The sequence below is a fragment of the Vulpes lagopus genome, chromosome 6, assembly GCF_018345385.1.
Source record: "Vulpes lagopus strain Blue_001 chromosome 6, ASM1834538v1, whole genome shotgun sequence".
In the NCBI taxonomy this organism is placed as follows: Eukaryota; Metazoa; Chordata; class Mammalia; order Carnivora; family Canidae; genus Vulpes; species Vulpes lagopus.
In genome coordinates, this window is record NC_054829.1 from 35,595,106 (window position 1) to 35,609,753 (window position 14,648).

At 41.8% G+C, this 14,648-nt stretch overlaps 1 protein-coding gene across 1 annotated transcript in view; it reads right to left on the reverse strand.

Moving 5' to 3' along the window:
* Positions 1–1,105: 1,105 nt before the first annotated feature.
* RHOJ (ras homolog family member J) overlaps positions 1,106–14,648 on the reverse strand; it is a 78,311-nt gene continuing 64,768 nt past the window's right edge. The window contains exons 3-5 of the mRNA XM_041759120.1: positions 14,338–14,502; positions 12,153–12,248; positions 1,106–3,180 (exon numbers count right to left, since the gene is read on the reverse strand). Coding sequence (XP_041615054.1) covers positions 3,034–3,180; positions 12,153–12,248; positions 14,338–14,502 — 408 coding nt within the window. The 3' untranslated portion in view covers positions 1,106–3,033. The remainder of the gene's footprint in view (positions 3,181–12,152; positions 12,249–14,337; positions 14,503–14,648) is intronic.

Here is a 14,648-nt window from a genome sequence, read left to right on the forward strand (position 1 = left end):
ATCAGCCCAGATTACTTACCCTGACATGGTTTTGACTCTTGTGGTAGTCTTTTGTGTTTCCAAAATAGCTAGGGAGTCCATTAATTCTACCATATAACCAACCATTTGATCGAAAAAAAAATCTGTCAAACTAGCTACTTGATTAAGCCATTAGATTGATTACATTGCTGTATACTGTACAATTAGATTGGGATTAGAGTATATTGTGTATTGTCAGTTCAAAGCATACTACAGATCAAATTCTTGTCTTTAGGTTATTACTAGTGTGATGGATTATCTAATTTATAGTGGCCTAAGTATATATTTGAAATGGGGCTAAGAGCTGTAGGATAAACAAATACAACTCCAGTAATATACCTACAAAACTACAACTTAGTGTCTGTGATAACGAATAGATTACAGTGCAGAGTTAAGGGCAGTGGATGGGAAGCAGAATAGCCGAGGTCTATCCCAGCTCTGCCACAACACATTTCTTTGGACCCATCTGGACTTGAGTTTCCTCATTTGTAGAATGAGGGAGTTGGACTATATTTTCTGGGGCCTCTTCTAGGTCTGAAAAGCTTAGACTCTACCCTCCAATGGAGATTGACTGTCCCCTCTTCACTTTGGAAGATGGTCAAGGATCAAGGATCCTTCTTCAGATCCTTCTTTCAGATCTCTTCTTCTCTTTGACTTCCGAATATAGTTTGTTTAATCTTATGGCAGGAAACACTTTTTGGTGAATTGAACTGCCTCTTGTCATGAAACAGAGGATACATGGTTAACTTGGTGGAATGACACTAAGTAATTTAGGTCGTTTTGTTCTTATTTTATTTAATAATGAGCTCCTAAGACCTTTGGGAACCTCTCCATTTAGACACTAACAGTCTCTCTCCAGGTTCTCGTTCTAGGTGAGAGAGTGATCTTCTCACTGTGAACAAGTTAATCCCTGTGGTCCAGTAGGGAGGTGATGGCCTGGGGAACCATTTGCCTATTGGAGCACACATCTGGAAAATTCTCCTTGGTGGAGCAAACATAGAACACTGAATATTTTATCCACATCAATGAGAAGTGAGGAGTGGGCCTTTAGTAAGATGTAACTATGCAATAACGCAACAAAACTGGCTAACAGCACTTCATTTATTACAGGGCTAAATGCTCATTATTGTTTGTAAAGAATAAATTCATAACCTCTGCGGAGTTATAGTTTATGCACAGTTGATTTCCATTTACAGAGGAAGAAAGTCCTAGTTTTCTCTAAATGTCAAGCTTTGACTTACAAAACTCCCGTTTTCTTTTAGTGTGTGGGGTTTGTGTGTCTGTGTGTGTGTGTGTGTGCGTGAGCGTGTATGTGCATGTTTAAGAAAATGTTTAGCAACTAGATGGGAAAGCAGGGAAATAGGACTTGCAATGCAGAAGAAGGGAAAACACATTTCAGAAATTCGAAACAAACAAAACCCAAACAACTGAGGGGATGTCACGGAAGGTCTCACCAGAAAAGACCCACATCATATGTTTCTTTTTTATGTGCTTCCTCCAGGAGCAGAAGGGACTAGAAAGACTGGATTTTTCCAACAGAAGGAGTGTGAATCTGGAAATTCGTATGCTGAAATCAGTGTAATTTGATGCTGCAAAGAGGCACTTTGCTTCTGCAATTGAAATAAAAAGTAAAGTGCCTACCTGGGTGTTTCCAGGATAATTGTAAGCAAATAAGACTAATTAGGAGACTTTGTAGTCTCTAATTAAAAGCTGGGAAATAATTCATTCTGTGATACAAGAATCCCTGGATGTTTGGCAGAGGTATACAGAAAGGGCACATAATTCCTTACTGGGAGCTTTTACTTCCCAAGACCGAGGTTCCTGTTCTACAGAGCACATCATTTTGGAAGCAGGGGATGGACAGATTCAAGGCTTGGTACCCACAGATCCATCCCCTAAATACACATCTGGGACAATGAGTGTAGGAGATAGGGAGTGGCAATGTATTAGCACCAGCTGTACTTGGAAAATGTCATCTAAATAGATCTGGGGGTGTACATGGGGCAAGCTGCCAAGTGCTTCAGGTTGAAGTGGATAAATTGAAGCACTTTGCTTAACCTTTGGGGACTTTTAAAACATTTCCCTTTTCATGCCCCAGGTTATTATTGGGCAAGGGAGAAACTGAAATCAAGGGGGGAAAGAGCATGTGTTGGGGAAGGAAGGGAGCGGGAAAGTTCACTTTGCAGAATAAAGAATATTTTAAAAGCTAGGTGGGCCAGATTCTCCCCCAGGGAGTTCGATTAAAAAGCAGAAATGATACTTTCTTAAAAACAGTTCATTTGTAATTTCCCATGACAGTATAAATATGGAAAAAAATAAGGCTCCCCATCAGTGATAACGTTTCCGGGGTGAATCTTTGGCAAAACTGTGGCCCGGCAACGATTCAGGTGGTGTTCTTCTTTCAACCAGGTTCACAAATCCTGGCTGCATAAAATTTCCAAAAAGTTTAGCATTTTCTCGTTTTCTTCTTACAGTCAGGCATTCAGAGGTACGTGTTGGTTCTGTGGCTTTGGCAGAAACACGCTGAAAATGGAAACGAATATAAAATACTTTGTCTTTAGGCTAATTTGGTCGGGACTTGCAAGGCCTGAGTAAGTTGGTACATTAGTACATTTCTTAAAAATAATGCAAATAAATGCAAGACACGTAGGTAGAACCACAGATGCAGAGAAAAAGGTTAGGATAGTAATTCCTGCGTTTTTGTAGGAGACACCGGGTAAGGCCACCACTTCGGGAACCAAGTTCCCCTTCGGGGTGCTGGGTGATGATTTTCGATGAGCTTCACGTTCTTGGAGGGGAGACGAGCGCAGCTGGTCCCGCCGTGGCTGGGGGCTGCGGAGCGGGGGCCGCGGGCTGGAGGGGCGCAGCTGGCGGGCGGCGGGCGGGGCCGGCGGGCTCGCCCGGGGCAAGGGGCTTCCTCCCCCGGCCTGGCCTCCTGCGTGGCTTGAGCTGGGTCTCAGGGCGGCTGCCACCCCGCCCTAGCCGTCGGGTGGGGCACAGGCCCGGCCCGCAGCCTCAGATAATCGAACAGCAGCTGTGACACTCAGAACAGCGCTTCTTCTTTTTCTTGGGGTGGAAAATGGTGAGGATCGCTTCATCAAAAACCGCTTTGAGACCTTTCTGAGTTAGGGCCGAGCATTCCAAGTAGCACTGCGCTCCGATCTTCAACACAAAAAAAGGAGAGAGAGAGAGTGGCATAAGTCAATCGGAGAAGGACAAGCATTGTATGTTCTCATTCATTTGGGGAATATAGAAAATAGTGACAGGGAATAAAAAGGGAAAGGAGAAAAAAATAAGTGGGAGATATCAGAAAGGGAGACAGAACATAAAGACTCCTAACTCTGCGAAAAGAACTAGGGGTGGTGGAAGGGGAGGAGGGCGGGGGGTGGGGGTGACTGGGTGATGGGCACTGAGGGGGGCACTTGACAGGATGAGCACTGGGTGTTATTCTATATGTTGGCAAATTGAACACCAATAAAAAATAAATTTATATATATATATAAGGAGAGAGAAAGGCATGAGAGGGAAAGAAAAAAGAAAAGCAGAGCGGGGTTCAGTGTCCTGCCCAGCCAAGTGCTACTGCGGCCTGTGCCACAAACAGCCCGGGGTTGGTTTGGACCGTTGTTGTGGTTTCTTTTGCATTTTCATTTGCATCTGCTATCTTAACTTTTATGTTTTACTTCCTGATATTAGCAATAAATGCTTGTAGATTGCTTTTGCTTAAGCAGTAAATTCTGAAAGTGATCCGCAGCCACTCATTCTTAATGTTAAGAATATAACAAATGTAAAAACTGTGTGAGGATTCAAAAGCGGCGATATTGTTTAAATATAGTTTGCGAACAACAGGGCTACATGATGTTGTTTTTAGCAACCTTTCATATGCATGCGGAATGCGGAATGTATAAATCTGGCACAAGTGAAATGTATCTCCTTCTGTATGCAGGAAGGCAAAGTGTCAACCTGGTGGGAAAGCATATAGAAAGGGAGCGGGTGATAAGGTTTGATAGGTCATTCTTCACTACAGTGCACTTCTGATGAAGTATCTCTCAGCAAGGTAATATCCAGTTGACATTATTATTTGGTTTTAACATACTTTAAAAGGCATGTTTCTAAGGAGTTGAAAAACCCAAAACATGTAAAATAAAAATCATAAAATACATTTACTGAGGGGATACCCTCCTTGTTAAGTATACATTCTATGTGTACTTAAACGATAAAAATATTTTGTTCTTGCTTAGGATTTTCTTTCAAAGCTTTTGACAATTTCATGCTATGGTATATTTGATAATCACAAAAATCTTTTTGAGAAATATAGGAATTCAGTTCAGAACTATAGCTTCTCATTTAACAAATAGCAAGGCAGGCAGAGCAGACCATGTTTGGCAGTAAAAATCCCCATGTTTGGGGATTGTTCGTGTGAGGGAGACTCAGGGTTTTAATTGCTCATAAGCTTGGTATGAGCTAATGACATGATGTAGGCCTTTTAATGTGAAGGACATCTGGAGAAATGCTTTTTATTATATGCTTCACATTATACGAATAACTGAAGAATTAAAGAAGATTCAGAGGAGGGTAGTTGGATGGTGAGCCCTTGGAAGCCACAGCAGATATGTGAGTAAAGCAGGGTAGCAAAATCACATGCCTATTGCAGTAGCTTATGTTCATGAGGAAAGCAGAGTGGGTGCCAGACAGTAGGGACAGGTGGAAAATGTGGTGGCCTGAAACACAGACCCCCTCTAGAGTTGGCAGTCTTACTCAGCTTTGGACAATTGTTGCCATGGTTCACTGTTGCCCATCCTTGTAGAGTTGGACTATTGGATTTTTAGGGACACCTTGGTGGCTCAGTGGTTGAGCATCTGCCTTCCACTCAGGTCGTGATCCCAGGGTCCTGGGATCAAGTCCTGCATCAGGCTTCCCGCAGAGAGCCTGCTTCTCTCTCTGCCTATGTCTCTCTCTGCCTACAAACTCTTTTAAAAAAATAATTACCAATTTAAAAAATATTCTGTGAGCCAACCAAGACACTAATGTGTGATTTCTGTGGCAATGACCAGCCAGTTTGCAATGAATGGACTGTAGGAATTTGTAGTTTCACTTAGGATATAGTGGGAGCTGCACCAGAAGATGAAATGAGTTGTTTAAGGGCCCCCACCCAGAAAGTGGAAGAACTAGACCAGAATCTGGGTCTCACTTGGTGTGTGTTTTCTCTGTTCTATGGTGGTCGCCCTTACCACTCAACTCTGCAAGGAGCTGGTCAAAAATTAAGCATGAAATAAAGTTTTTCTGATTGGGTCCACATACTATGCACTTCCCCCCTAAAAGGAATAGATACTGTATGAGTTAAAGGAAAATACCCACAGAAAAGATGTTGGATATTAAAAGCCTATTTTATGGTTTTATTTTATTTTATTTTTTTAAGATTATTTATTTATTTATTTATTCATGAGAGACACAGAGAAAGAGAGAGAGGCAGAGACACAGGCAGAGGGAGAAGCAGGCTCCATGGAGGGAGCCTGACACGGGACTCGATCCTGGGAGCTAAACTGCTGAGCCACCTGGGCTGTCTTTATGGTTTCATTTTAATCATGGTTTGGCCTTTGGATTAAAATACAGCTTTTTCATATGCAACTGATGAATCGTTACATTCTACCTCTGAAATACTGCCCCCCCCACAAGAAAAAGGCTTTTTAAAATCATTAAAAACAGTTGGATGCAAAAGAGGGATAAAAAATAGAGAATATTTTCCTAATAATGTCATGAAATGTCATCTATTACATTTTGGGATTGTAGCCAATGCTTGCTATGCACATGTGAAATGCACACCACTCTAGTGAAGATGTCAGCTGAATGATCGCTTGTCATGTGCTACCTCTTCTCTGTCATCCTGAAAACATACCCAGAGAGTGCGGTGGGGCCATTCTATCTGGAGTGTCTCCCCACTAAGATGGCAAGCCTCACTTGATTCGGAAATTACAGGAGAGCTGGGCTCAGTTCACATGTGGGGCTCTGGGCCAACTGATCCTGTATGGTGGGCAGAGGCGCTGTGTCGTCCTCACTCCAGAGTGCTGCTAACAGCATGGTAGGGTTTGCCTTTTGAAGGTGGAGAAGGAGCCCAAATGTGTCTGTCTCAATTCAGGTATTTCTGAAGATAATGAAACTGTGGATTGGGGGATTATTGTGTAACTGTATTAATGTAACATTGTTTTGGACTGATGGTTCTAGGAAAAGTAGCACACAGATTTTGGGTGCGATTTGGGAAATTTGTGTGAGAAACAGAATCCAAGTATGAGGCGAGTATTTTGTTAACCATGTATCAGGTGCTCTGGTCAGAGAGAAGGCTTCACCCTGGTTCAGGGAAAAGGCACAGCCATGTGATAGACATGACTGAAAATAAGCCACCTCATTTATGACCTCCACAGGGTGAGATGGAAAACAGTCTCAAGGAAACATGACTTTCCTTACAGCTTCCTCTGCCTCTTGGAGCAAAGTGACCTACATAGTCGAATATTTAGAACAATCTGTAAGAGCTCAGGATTTGTGGATCCTTGTTTAGATATACATGTTAGCAATCTGTGACATATTTTGTCAAGATGATTTCTTTTCCAGAAAAAAAAAAAAACCCCAGAGATTGAGGAATACAAACTGAGAGAATGTTTCTCATAGTTTTGTAAGAGCTGAAATTTATCATCCCAAAGCTGGGAAATTTATCAGGCATGTGCAGAACATACAAGAATCTGACAAGAAGAAATTAAACAAACAAAACCCACAGTGACCAACTGAGTGAAGGAAAACTACCCCTTCTTCCAGGTTGTCCTTGTGGAGGTAGGACAGGTTATAGAATAAAATAGAGTGTAACTGGAAGCAATAAAGGCAAAGAGGTCTCCCCAGCCATAGATGCATCTGAGAGGCACATGAATTTAGCAACAACTATAGTTTGCTGAGCTGGACCTCATGTTTCATTGGTTCACTTAATGGTAGTAAGAACTTTGCAAGGTGAGTCTGTCATTACCCTCATCTGCAGCTCAAAAAACTGATGCCAGAGAGAAGAAGTTACCTCCGGAAGGGCACACAGCTAAAACAATATCGGAGGTCTGAATTTGTCTGTCCCCTAAGCCAGAGTCTTAACCACTCTGTGAGGCTGCCTTCTACCAAATGAAAAAAAAAAAATGTGGCCGAAGGAAAAGAACTAATGAAATAATCGAGATGTTGTTTTGGATGTAGTGAGGGTGTTGAGAGAGGACGAAAAGAAAGAGTAAGGCATTTCCTATAAGTGGAGAGAAGAGAAAATATTAGTGGAATAAACAGAATAAGCTGGCATCTAAACAATCAGCTAATAACTGAGAAGAACTCTCTTTTAAGAATTAGGAAAGGTATAGGCAACTTGAAAGCCAAGAAAAGGAAAAAGAACCCAACAGCTTGTGAGATAAATTTCATCATAACAAATTGCTCAAAGAGGAAAAATCTGTCTAGGCTGGATAGATTTGCAGTTGATTTTTGGTAAGGCTATAAAGCAGAGATTGCCAGCTCAGGGATGGGTAGATAATGTGAGTGCACTGCTTGAGCGTTGGTAGTATGGAGTGGTGGGGATTGTGACAAATTGAAGAGTATGTTCCTTATTTAAAAGACTGTTTAAAGGGGATCTCTGGGTGGCTCAGCAGTTTAGCAACTGCCTTTGGCCCAGGGTGCAATCCTGGAGTCCCGGGATCGAGTCCCATGTCAGGCTACCGGCATGGAGCCTGCTTCTTCCTCTGCTTGTGTCTCTGCCTCTCTCTCTCTCTCTCTCTCTCTCTCTCATAAATAAATAAAATCTTAAAAAAAATATATTAAAAAAAAAGACTGTTTAAAGTTTGCAGTTGATGAGGAAGTCCTGGCCTAGTGTTGCCAGACCTTCAGATTTTTTATTTTTAGAAGCCAGAAGTGTGTATCTTCATGGAAAGTTTCCATTGTTCAATGTCGGCCACTAAATCACATTAAAAATACACATGTGGGCTGATGAAAGCATTTGTGAGTGAAATCTGGCTCATCGCTTGCCGATGCACTCTCTATGCTTTAAAGGATGCCTTTACATGCCCTTGTCTCTCTATTTGGAATTTTTTCCTTTCCTAGTCTCCTACTTTGTCCACCTGACAAACTCGTCCTTATCCTTCAAACCTGGCTCAGATGTCACTGGCTCTGAGAAATTGTCTCTGAATCCTCCTTCCGTGAATGTGTCCATCACTACCCCTCTCTGCTACCTCAGTACTAAGTATTCATACAGGGGGCATGAGGGAAGGGGCCATGGACCTCTTGAAGGAAGGCGCTTCATTCTTGCAACCCAGACCCCAGTAGTGAAGTGACCAATCAATTTTCAGTGACCATGAGAGAAGGAAGAAATGGCCAGCACAGAAAACAAGGAGATTAACGGTGACTTTTGCAGTCAGTAGGTGGGTATTAAAGATTCCAGTTGATTAAGATGACTGAATATTGAGGAGTGCCTGGGTGGCTCAGTGAGTTAAGTGTCCGACTCTTGGTTTCGGCTCAGGTCATGATCTTGCCATCGTAGAATCAAACCCCGTGTCTGGCTCTGCACTCAGTGTGGAATCAGCCTCAGATTCTCTCTCCCTCTCCCTCCTGCTCTCTCTCTCTCTCTCAAATAAATATATAAAATCTTTAAAAAAAAGGTATCTGAACATAGATTATAGGATTTCTGCAGTAATTTTGCTGCTTTAAACCCACTAGTGCATGCATGTTACAAAGCCAGCCGGAAATAGGTACAAAGAGTTAGAAAACCAGTAAGAAAGACACAGGCTGAAGAAGATAGCAGAGCAAAAAGAGGCCAAAGGCGGCAAAAGGGAAAATGTTTTGTCAAGAAATACCTTAGGAAGTTGGAACTTAGAAAAAATCATGTTTAGGTTGCATCAAATGGTATTGGGAAAGAGAATGCACAAAGAATTATATTCTTAGAGCTAAACTGTAGCAAAGTGTCCTGCACATGCTAGGTATTCAGTGAGTTACTGACAAGCACACCCAATAGCAGTAGCAATGTGCGCAAATGGGGAAAGCTGGCTGGAGATTAAAAGATGCAATAATGGCAGGAAGAGGGAGAATAAAACAAGTAGAGGGATAACGATGAATATTTATTATCAATTGATACAAAATATTTATGTAAATGTGGTTGACTTTTGACAAGTGTAAGGAATTGTAAATATGCATGATGTTAAAATATCCTTTAAAAATAAAATGCCCTTTGAGGCTAAAAAGAGATGATAGATGAAAAATGCTTTGGAAGTTGAAAAGTCTTGAGCAAAAGGAATTGGATATGAGAAATTTTAACGTGCAAAGCTTTTAAACTATGGGGAGAATGTGCACATTAAAATACGGGGCTTCAGTGTATAAAAAAGAAGTCCCAAACCTAAGGGTTTCTTTTCAGAATAGAGGAGGGAAGAAGAGCATAGTGGGAAAAGCAGTTTCATATCCCAGCTCTGCCACTTTCTAGCAGTGTGACCTTAGCCTCTCTGGGCCTCAGTTTCCTCTAGGAAAGTGGAAATAATAATACACACACCTCAGGGGGTTGCTGTGAGGATTAATTAAGACAAGGCATGTGAAGTGCTTGGCATAAAGCCTAGCGCACTGCAAACACTCCATAGATACTAGCTGTTATTATAAACTACTTGAAAGGAAAGTCAGGGAGCAGAGAAACTTAAAGCATCTCTATAATTACATGTATTGTGATGAAACAAGTTAAACTCTTGCTTGGATTTCTTCTAAATTGGATTTCGTAAGCTAAACATGATTCTCTCTGTATCTGAGAGCAGTTGCTAGGAGAAACTGGCAGGCAAAAGGCAATAAAGTGGTGAACTCAGCCATTGTTCCTAAAATTAGTATGAAACGAGATGGGAGGCTTTGGAGTGACTTCTTTTCAGAGGGAAAAACAACCCCCTAAATGAGAAGTTAGGCCAGGACACTGACAACATGATGGTGGCGCTAGGACAGAAGCAAGGCACACACATACCAAGCTCCTGCAAAATGCTGATTCTCCCGGGGGACCTCCTCGTTGTGAAAAATGCATAGCTGGGAATCACATATACTTGTTGGTGGAGTTATTTGTCTATGCGCCTTAGTGAGGGAAGTTTTTTTTTTTTTTTTTAAGATTTTGTTTATTTATTCATGAGAGACACACAGAGAGAGGCAGAGACATAGGCAGAGGGAGAAGCAGGCCCCATGCAGGGACCCTGAGGCAGGACTGGATCCCAGGACCCCGGGATCACGACCTGAGCCAAAGGCAGATGCTCAACCACTGAGCCACCCAGGTGTCCCTTAGTGAGGAAAGTTAAGCTGAATGTGTGAGGAAGAGGTTGAGAAACCTATAGACATGTACCCATGTACCAGGAGGCAAAATAAATGGTTGGAGGAGACCATGGTCAGGTACATGAGGATGGCATCTCCAGATCTGGATTAGAGTTGCTTGGGGGATTAACTGCTGCATGAATCCAACATGTTCATCTCCCCAAGACTCTATTTCCTCACCTGCAAGATGAGACACACGCTATGTGCTTCAGAAGATTACCTGGAGGCTGAAATGAGGCTGAGCCTGCAGAGTGCTTAGTATCCTAAGAACTCAATGAATGGCTCATACTGGTAGTTACGACATGATATTCACAGAAGTAGGAAGTGTTGTCTCAAGTATTTGTGACACTTTCTCATGTATCACGACCATAAAAACATAATTCTATTTAATTCACTTCGGTTTGAGTGTATCACTTAGTCATGGTGCCTTATAAAAACATTTTAAGAAGAGAAATGCATACATCTTTGTTCATGAATTTGTAGGTAATATTCTTCTTGACTGGTTTAAAAGGGCGACTCCTTCTCTGCCCAGTGTATGCATTTTGCAGGGTTGGTTACTTTAGAAACTTAGGTATTTTAAGATTTTATTTATTTATTTATTTGAGAGAGAGAGAGAGAGAGAGAGAGAGAGCGCGCAAGTGGCAGGGCTGGGGGGTGGGGCAGAGAGAGACTCTCAAGCAGACTCCGGGCTGAGCTTGGAGTGCAACTTGGGGCTCGATCTCATGACCATGAGATCATGACCTGAGCTGAAACCAAGATTCAGATACTTAATCGGCTGAGCCCCCCAGAAACCCCTAGAAGCTTTAGTTACTTTAGATAAAGAACAATTTCTAAAACCTCTGGCCTGGGTCTGTGGGTTTGTGACTAAATCAGTGAGGAGGTGGACTCAGATTATGGAAATATGATTTAAAAGTCTCTTCGTGTATAAAACAGCTCCTCCACTTGTCCCCATTTTATTGTCTGCTTTGGCACACACATCTTGGTGGTAATCCGGAGACAAAGATTTGGTCTACATAATTTCCCCATCAGAATCACCATTCACGTTAAGCTCTCAAGAATCAAGAAAGGTTGGTGAAAACAGTTCCAGCTGTGAGCTAGTTGATATTATTCTGTCAGCAGCCACTTGGATTCTCCAACTGGTTACCTTCTGCTCTAGATACTGTTCGTGACATAATCCAGTGTCCTAAGTGGCCATTCATTATATGGGGAACAGATATAACCCTGCCAGACGCTAATCCAAGTTTTTCCCAAGGAGATCACAAAATGCCTTTTATGGGGTCATTTCAATGAATTACATTGATAATAAGCAGTGAGATATACAAATATATACCTAATGACTCACTTTATTCATACTAAATACAGCAACTGGATGTTTTAAAGGTTGCTAAATCAAATGATAAGTGCTTCAGCAGTTTAAATTCACCAAGCTTGCTTGCTTGCTTGCTTGCTTTCTTTTCTTTTTCCTTCCTTCCTTCCTTCCTTCCTTCCTTCCTTCCTTCCTTCCTTCCTCCTTTCTCTTCTCCTTTCTCCTTTCTCTTTTCTCTTTTCTCCTTTCTCCTTTCTTCCTTCCTGCCTGCCTGCCTTCCTTTATTCCTTCTTAACAAGAAACTGACAACAGTGGCTGGGAAGAACACTAACCAAATGGTCGGTCCCTTCCAGCCTAACTAAAACAGGGGGGACAGCATGAAGCAGACAGAAGACCCTCAAACACGTACTTTAAAGCAAAAGCCTACGGAGCTCACCCATTCCAAATCATACACCAAATTCTTCTCTTAGCATATATTTAAAATTAAATTCAAATCTGACTCTACCGCTTTTGCAAGCTTCACACCATGCTCGTAGGTGAGGGGTTTCTCTTTCATATACAGCAAACGGGCCAAGGTTTTGGGGTCATCTCGGAGATCAATCTGGCAAAAAAAAAAATACACATGTGACCAACTCACATATTTTTTCAGACCTAACCAGGTATTTTAAACTGTGATATGATAGAGATTCCCCTCTCCCTCTTAAGATCTATGAAGTTGCTTACTTTTCTTTAAGGAGGCACATACACATGTCCATGTTACATCTAAAAAAGTAAAGTGATTTCTTTGTAAGTGTAAACAGCAGGCTTTCCATGTGTTTTCTTTTTCAAAAGCAAGTCCCCTGAGAGCTGAGGACTTACTCCTGAGGTTATCTGAGGTGTTTTTGAAATTTCCTATTTATTTTTAGATCCCGCTTATAGGAAATGCACGATGATCGATCGGTCTTATTACCTTACAGTGATGCCTCATTTGATCCGAAATTATATTACTCATTTCTTAATAGTCTATTTCCTGGCTCTGAATACATCTTTGTCTTCACCCTCACGGGGATAACGATTTGCCTTCTGTTGGAATATTCTAAGGACTGTCACTGCAGGCTCTGAAGGCACTTCCTCAAGAGGAACTCCCAAAGTGTCTGCTCAAGGAATAAGTGTTAATCTTTTCAAAGGTAGAACTGCTTTGATAATGGCATATACATTTGGATTAGTTTTGGTAATTTAATTAAATATTTTAGTTGCTTTAAAATCTCACTGTGTATGTGAACCTATGCATACATGAATGGGTGTAAATGTGAGCTTGAATTTTAAAGAAAAACCAATGTATTCATCTATTAGAGGTCCATTTATGAGCATATTGCTCAGCTTTTCTAATTTGTGGGTTTCTTCTTGTTTAGTCCTGATTGCTCAATGCAGTGCCCGCCGATGATAAAGCAGGCTCAAACGGCACAGAGATGCTTCTGTCCTGTCACATATTTTGGCAGCAGGGATGTAGGCCTTATCTATATGGTCGAACATTATCATCTGGAACTAAGGTAAAAGACTGCATTTAAAGAATTATCTTTCAGAATCGAAGCATTAACTCTACTCTGAGTTTTGGATATGTTAATTATCTGTCCATATCTTTTCTAGGAAGTACTTTTCTTTTATCATTTTTGAACACTTCTCTTTGTCAATCAGAGTATAAAATGAGATATAGAAAATAGGAGCATATGAAACAGATAACAATAAAACCCATCAGTATTATTGCATTTCTGTGTCTTTGGATAGTAATTTAAGTTTTAACATAGCAAAGAATAAAATCCTTTCAAAACTAGAAAAAAGTAGAAACAATCTTGAACACATTTGTGCAATTGGCTTACTGTTGGAAATTCAAATTATAGAACTTTATTAGCTTTCAAAACACTTCACAGCCTTTTACAATCACAGGTTTGTTTATCTGATACATCTGTTTTTAACTTCCCTCCTAAGATCTGTAAGACCAGGAAGTTTAAAGGGAACGGAGGAGTCAATTTCTGTCTTCCTTCTCCAGTGGTGTTAAGGAGCTCCTGTTATCAGGTGCTCATTCTGACTGCTGGAGTCATTTTGACATTCACACCCATTTTGTGACTTTCAAGCAATTGTAGATTTCAGATATGAAAAATATTAGGTAGTAAGTGTGATTGACATCCCCACCTCATTCCTCTGGCTCAGGGCTGGAGAAGGGTGTCTGCTTCAAAAAGTACTTTGTTATTTAAAATAAAAAGCAGAGAGAGAGGGGCACCTGGATGGCCCAGTGGTTTAGCGTCTGCCTTTGGCTCAGGGCGTGATCCCAGGGTCCTGGGATGTGGGATGGCACCCTGCATCAGGCCTACTGCAGGGAGCCTGCTTCTCCCTCTGCCTATGTCTATGCCTCCCTCTCTGTGTCTCTCATGAATAAATAAACAAAATCTTAAAAAAAAGGAGAGAGATTAATTTTTAAAGACCACATCAAAACCTCCTGTTTCCTATTAAATAGCTCCTTTGTTTTTTTGACCATACGCTTAATAGTAAGGCAGACCTTAGGAATGGCTGTCTATCGAATTGATATATCCGAGACTCTCTTATCTCTTGTTGGTGAAAGAGGATGCTCAAGAGACACCTAAAGGGTCTTTCCTTTTGTGCTGCCCTCCTGCCCCCCCACCCCAGCCACCATCTCTGCCATCGCCGCCTCTAACCTGAGTCCCTATGAGGACATAAGGCACATGAGGCATGCAGTCCTTCAACTCCGGGACCCATTCCTCTTGGACGTTGTGGTAAGAGGCAGGATTTACGACGGAGAAGCAGATCAAAAACACATCCGTGTTGGGGTAGGAGAGTGGCCTCAGCTGGTTGTAATCCTCCTGCAGGAAGAGCAAAGAGTTTGTGCAGCCTGGGAAAGGCCATTCCCCTACGATTGAGTGTCCTGGGCCAGGATTCCCCTGCAGGGCCCTAGGACTGGGTTCCCTCCCAGCCCTGGGATTTGGTGGTTGCATCCATGTATTGCTAG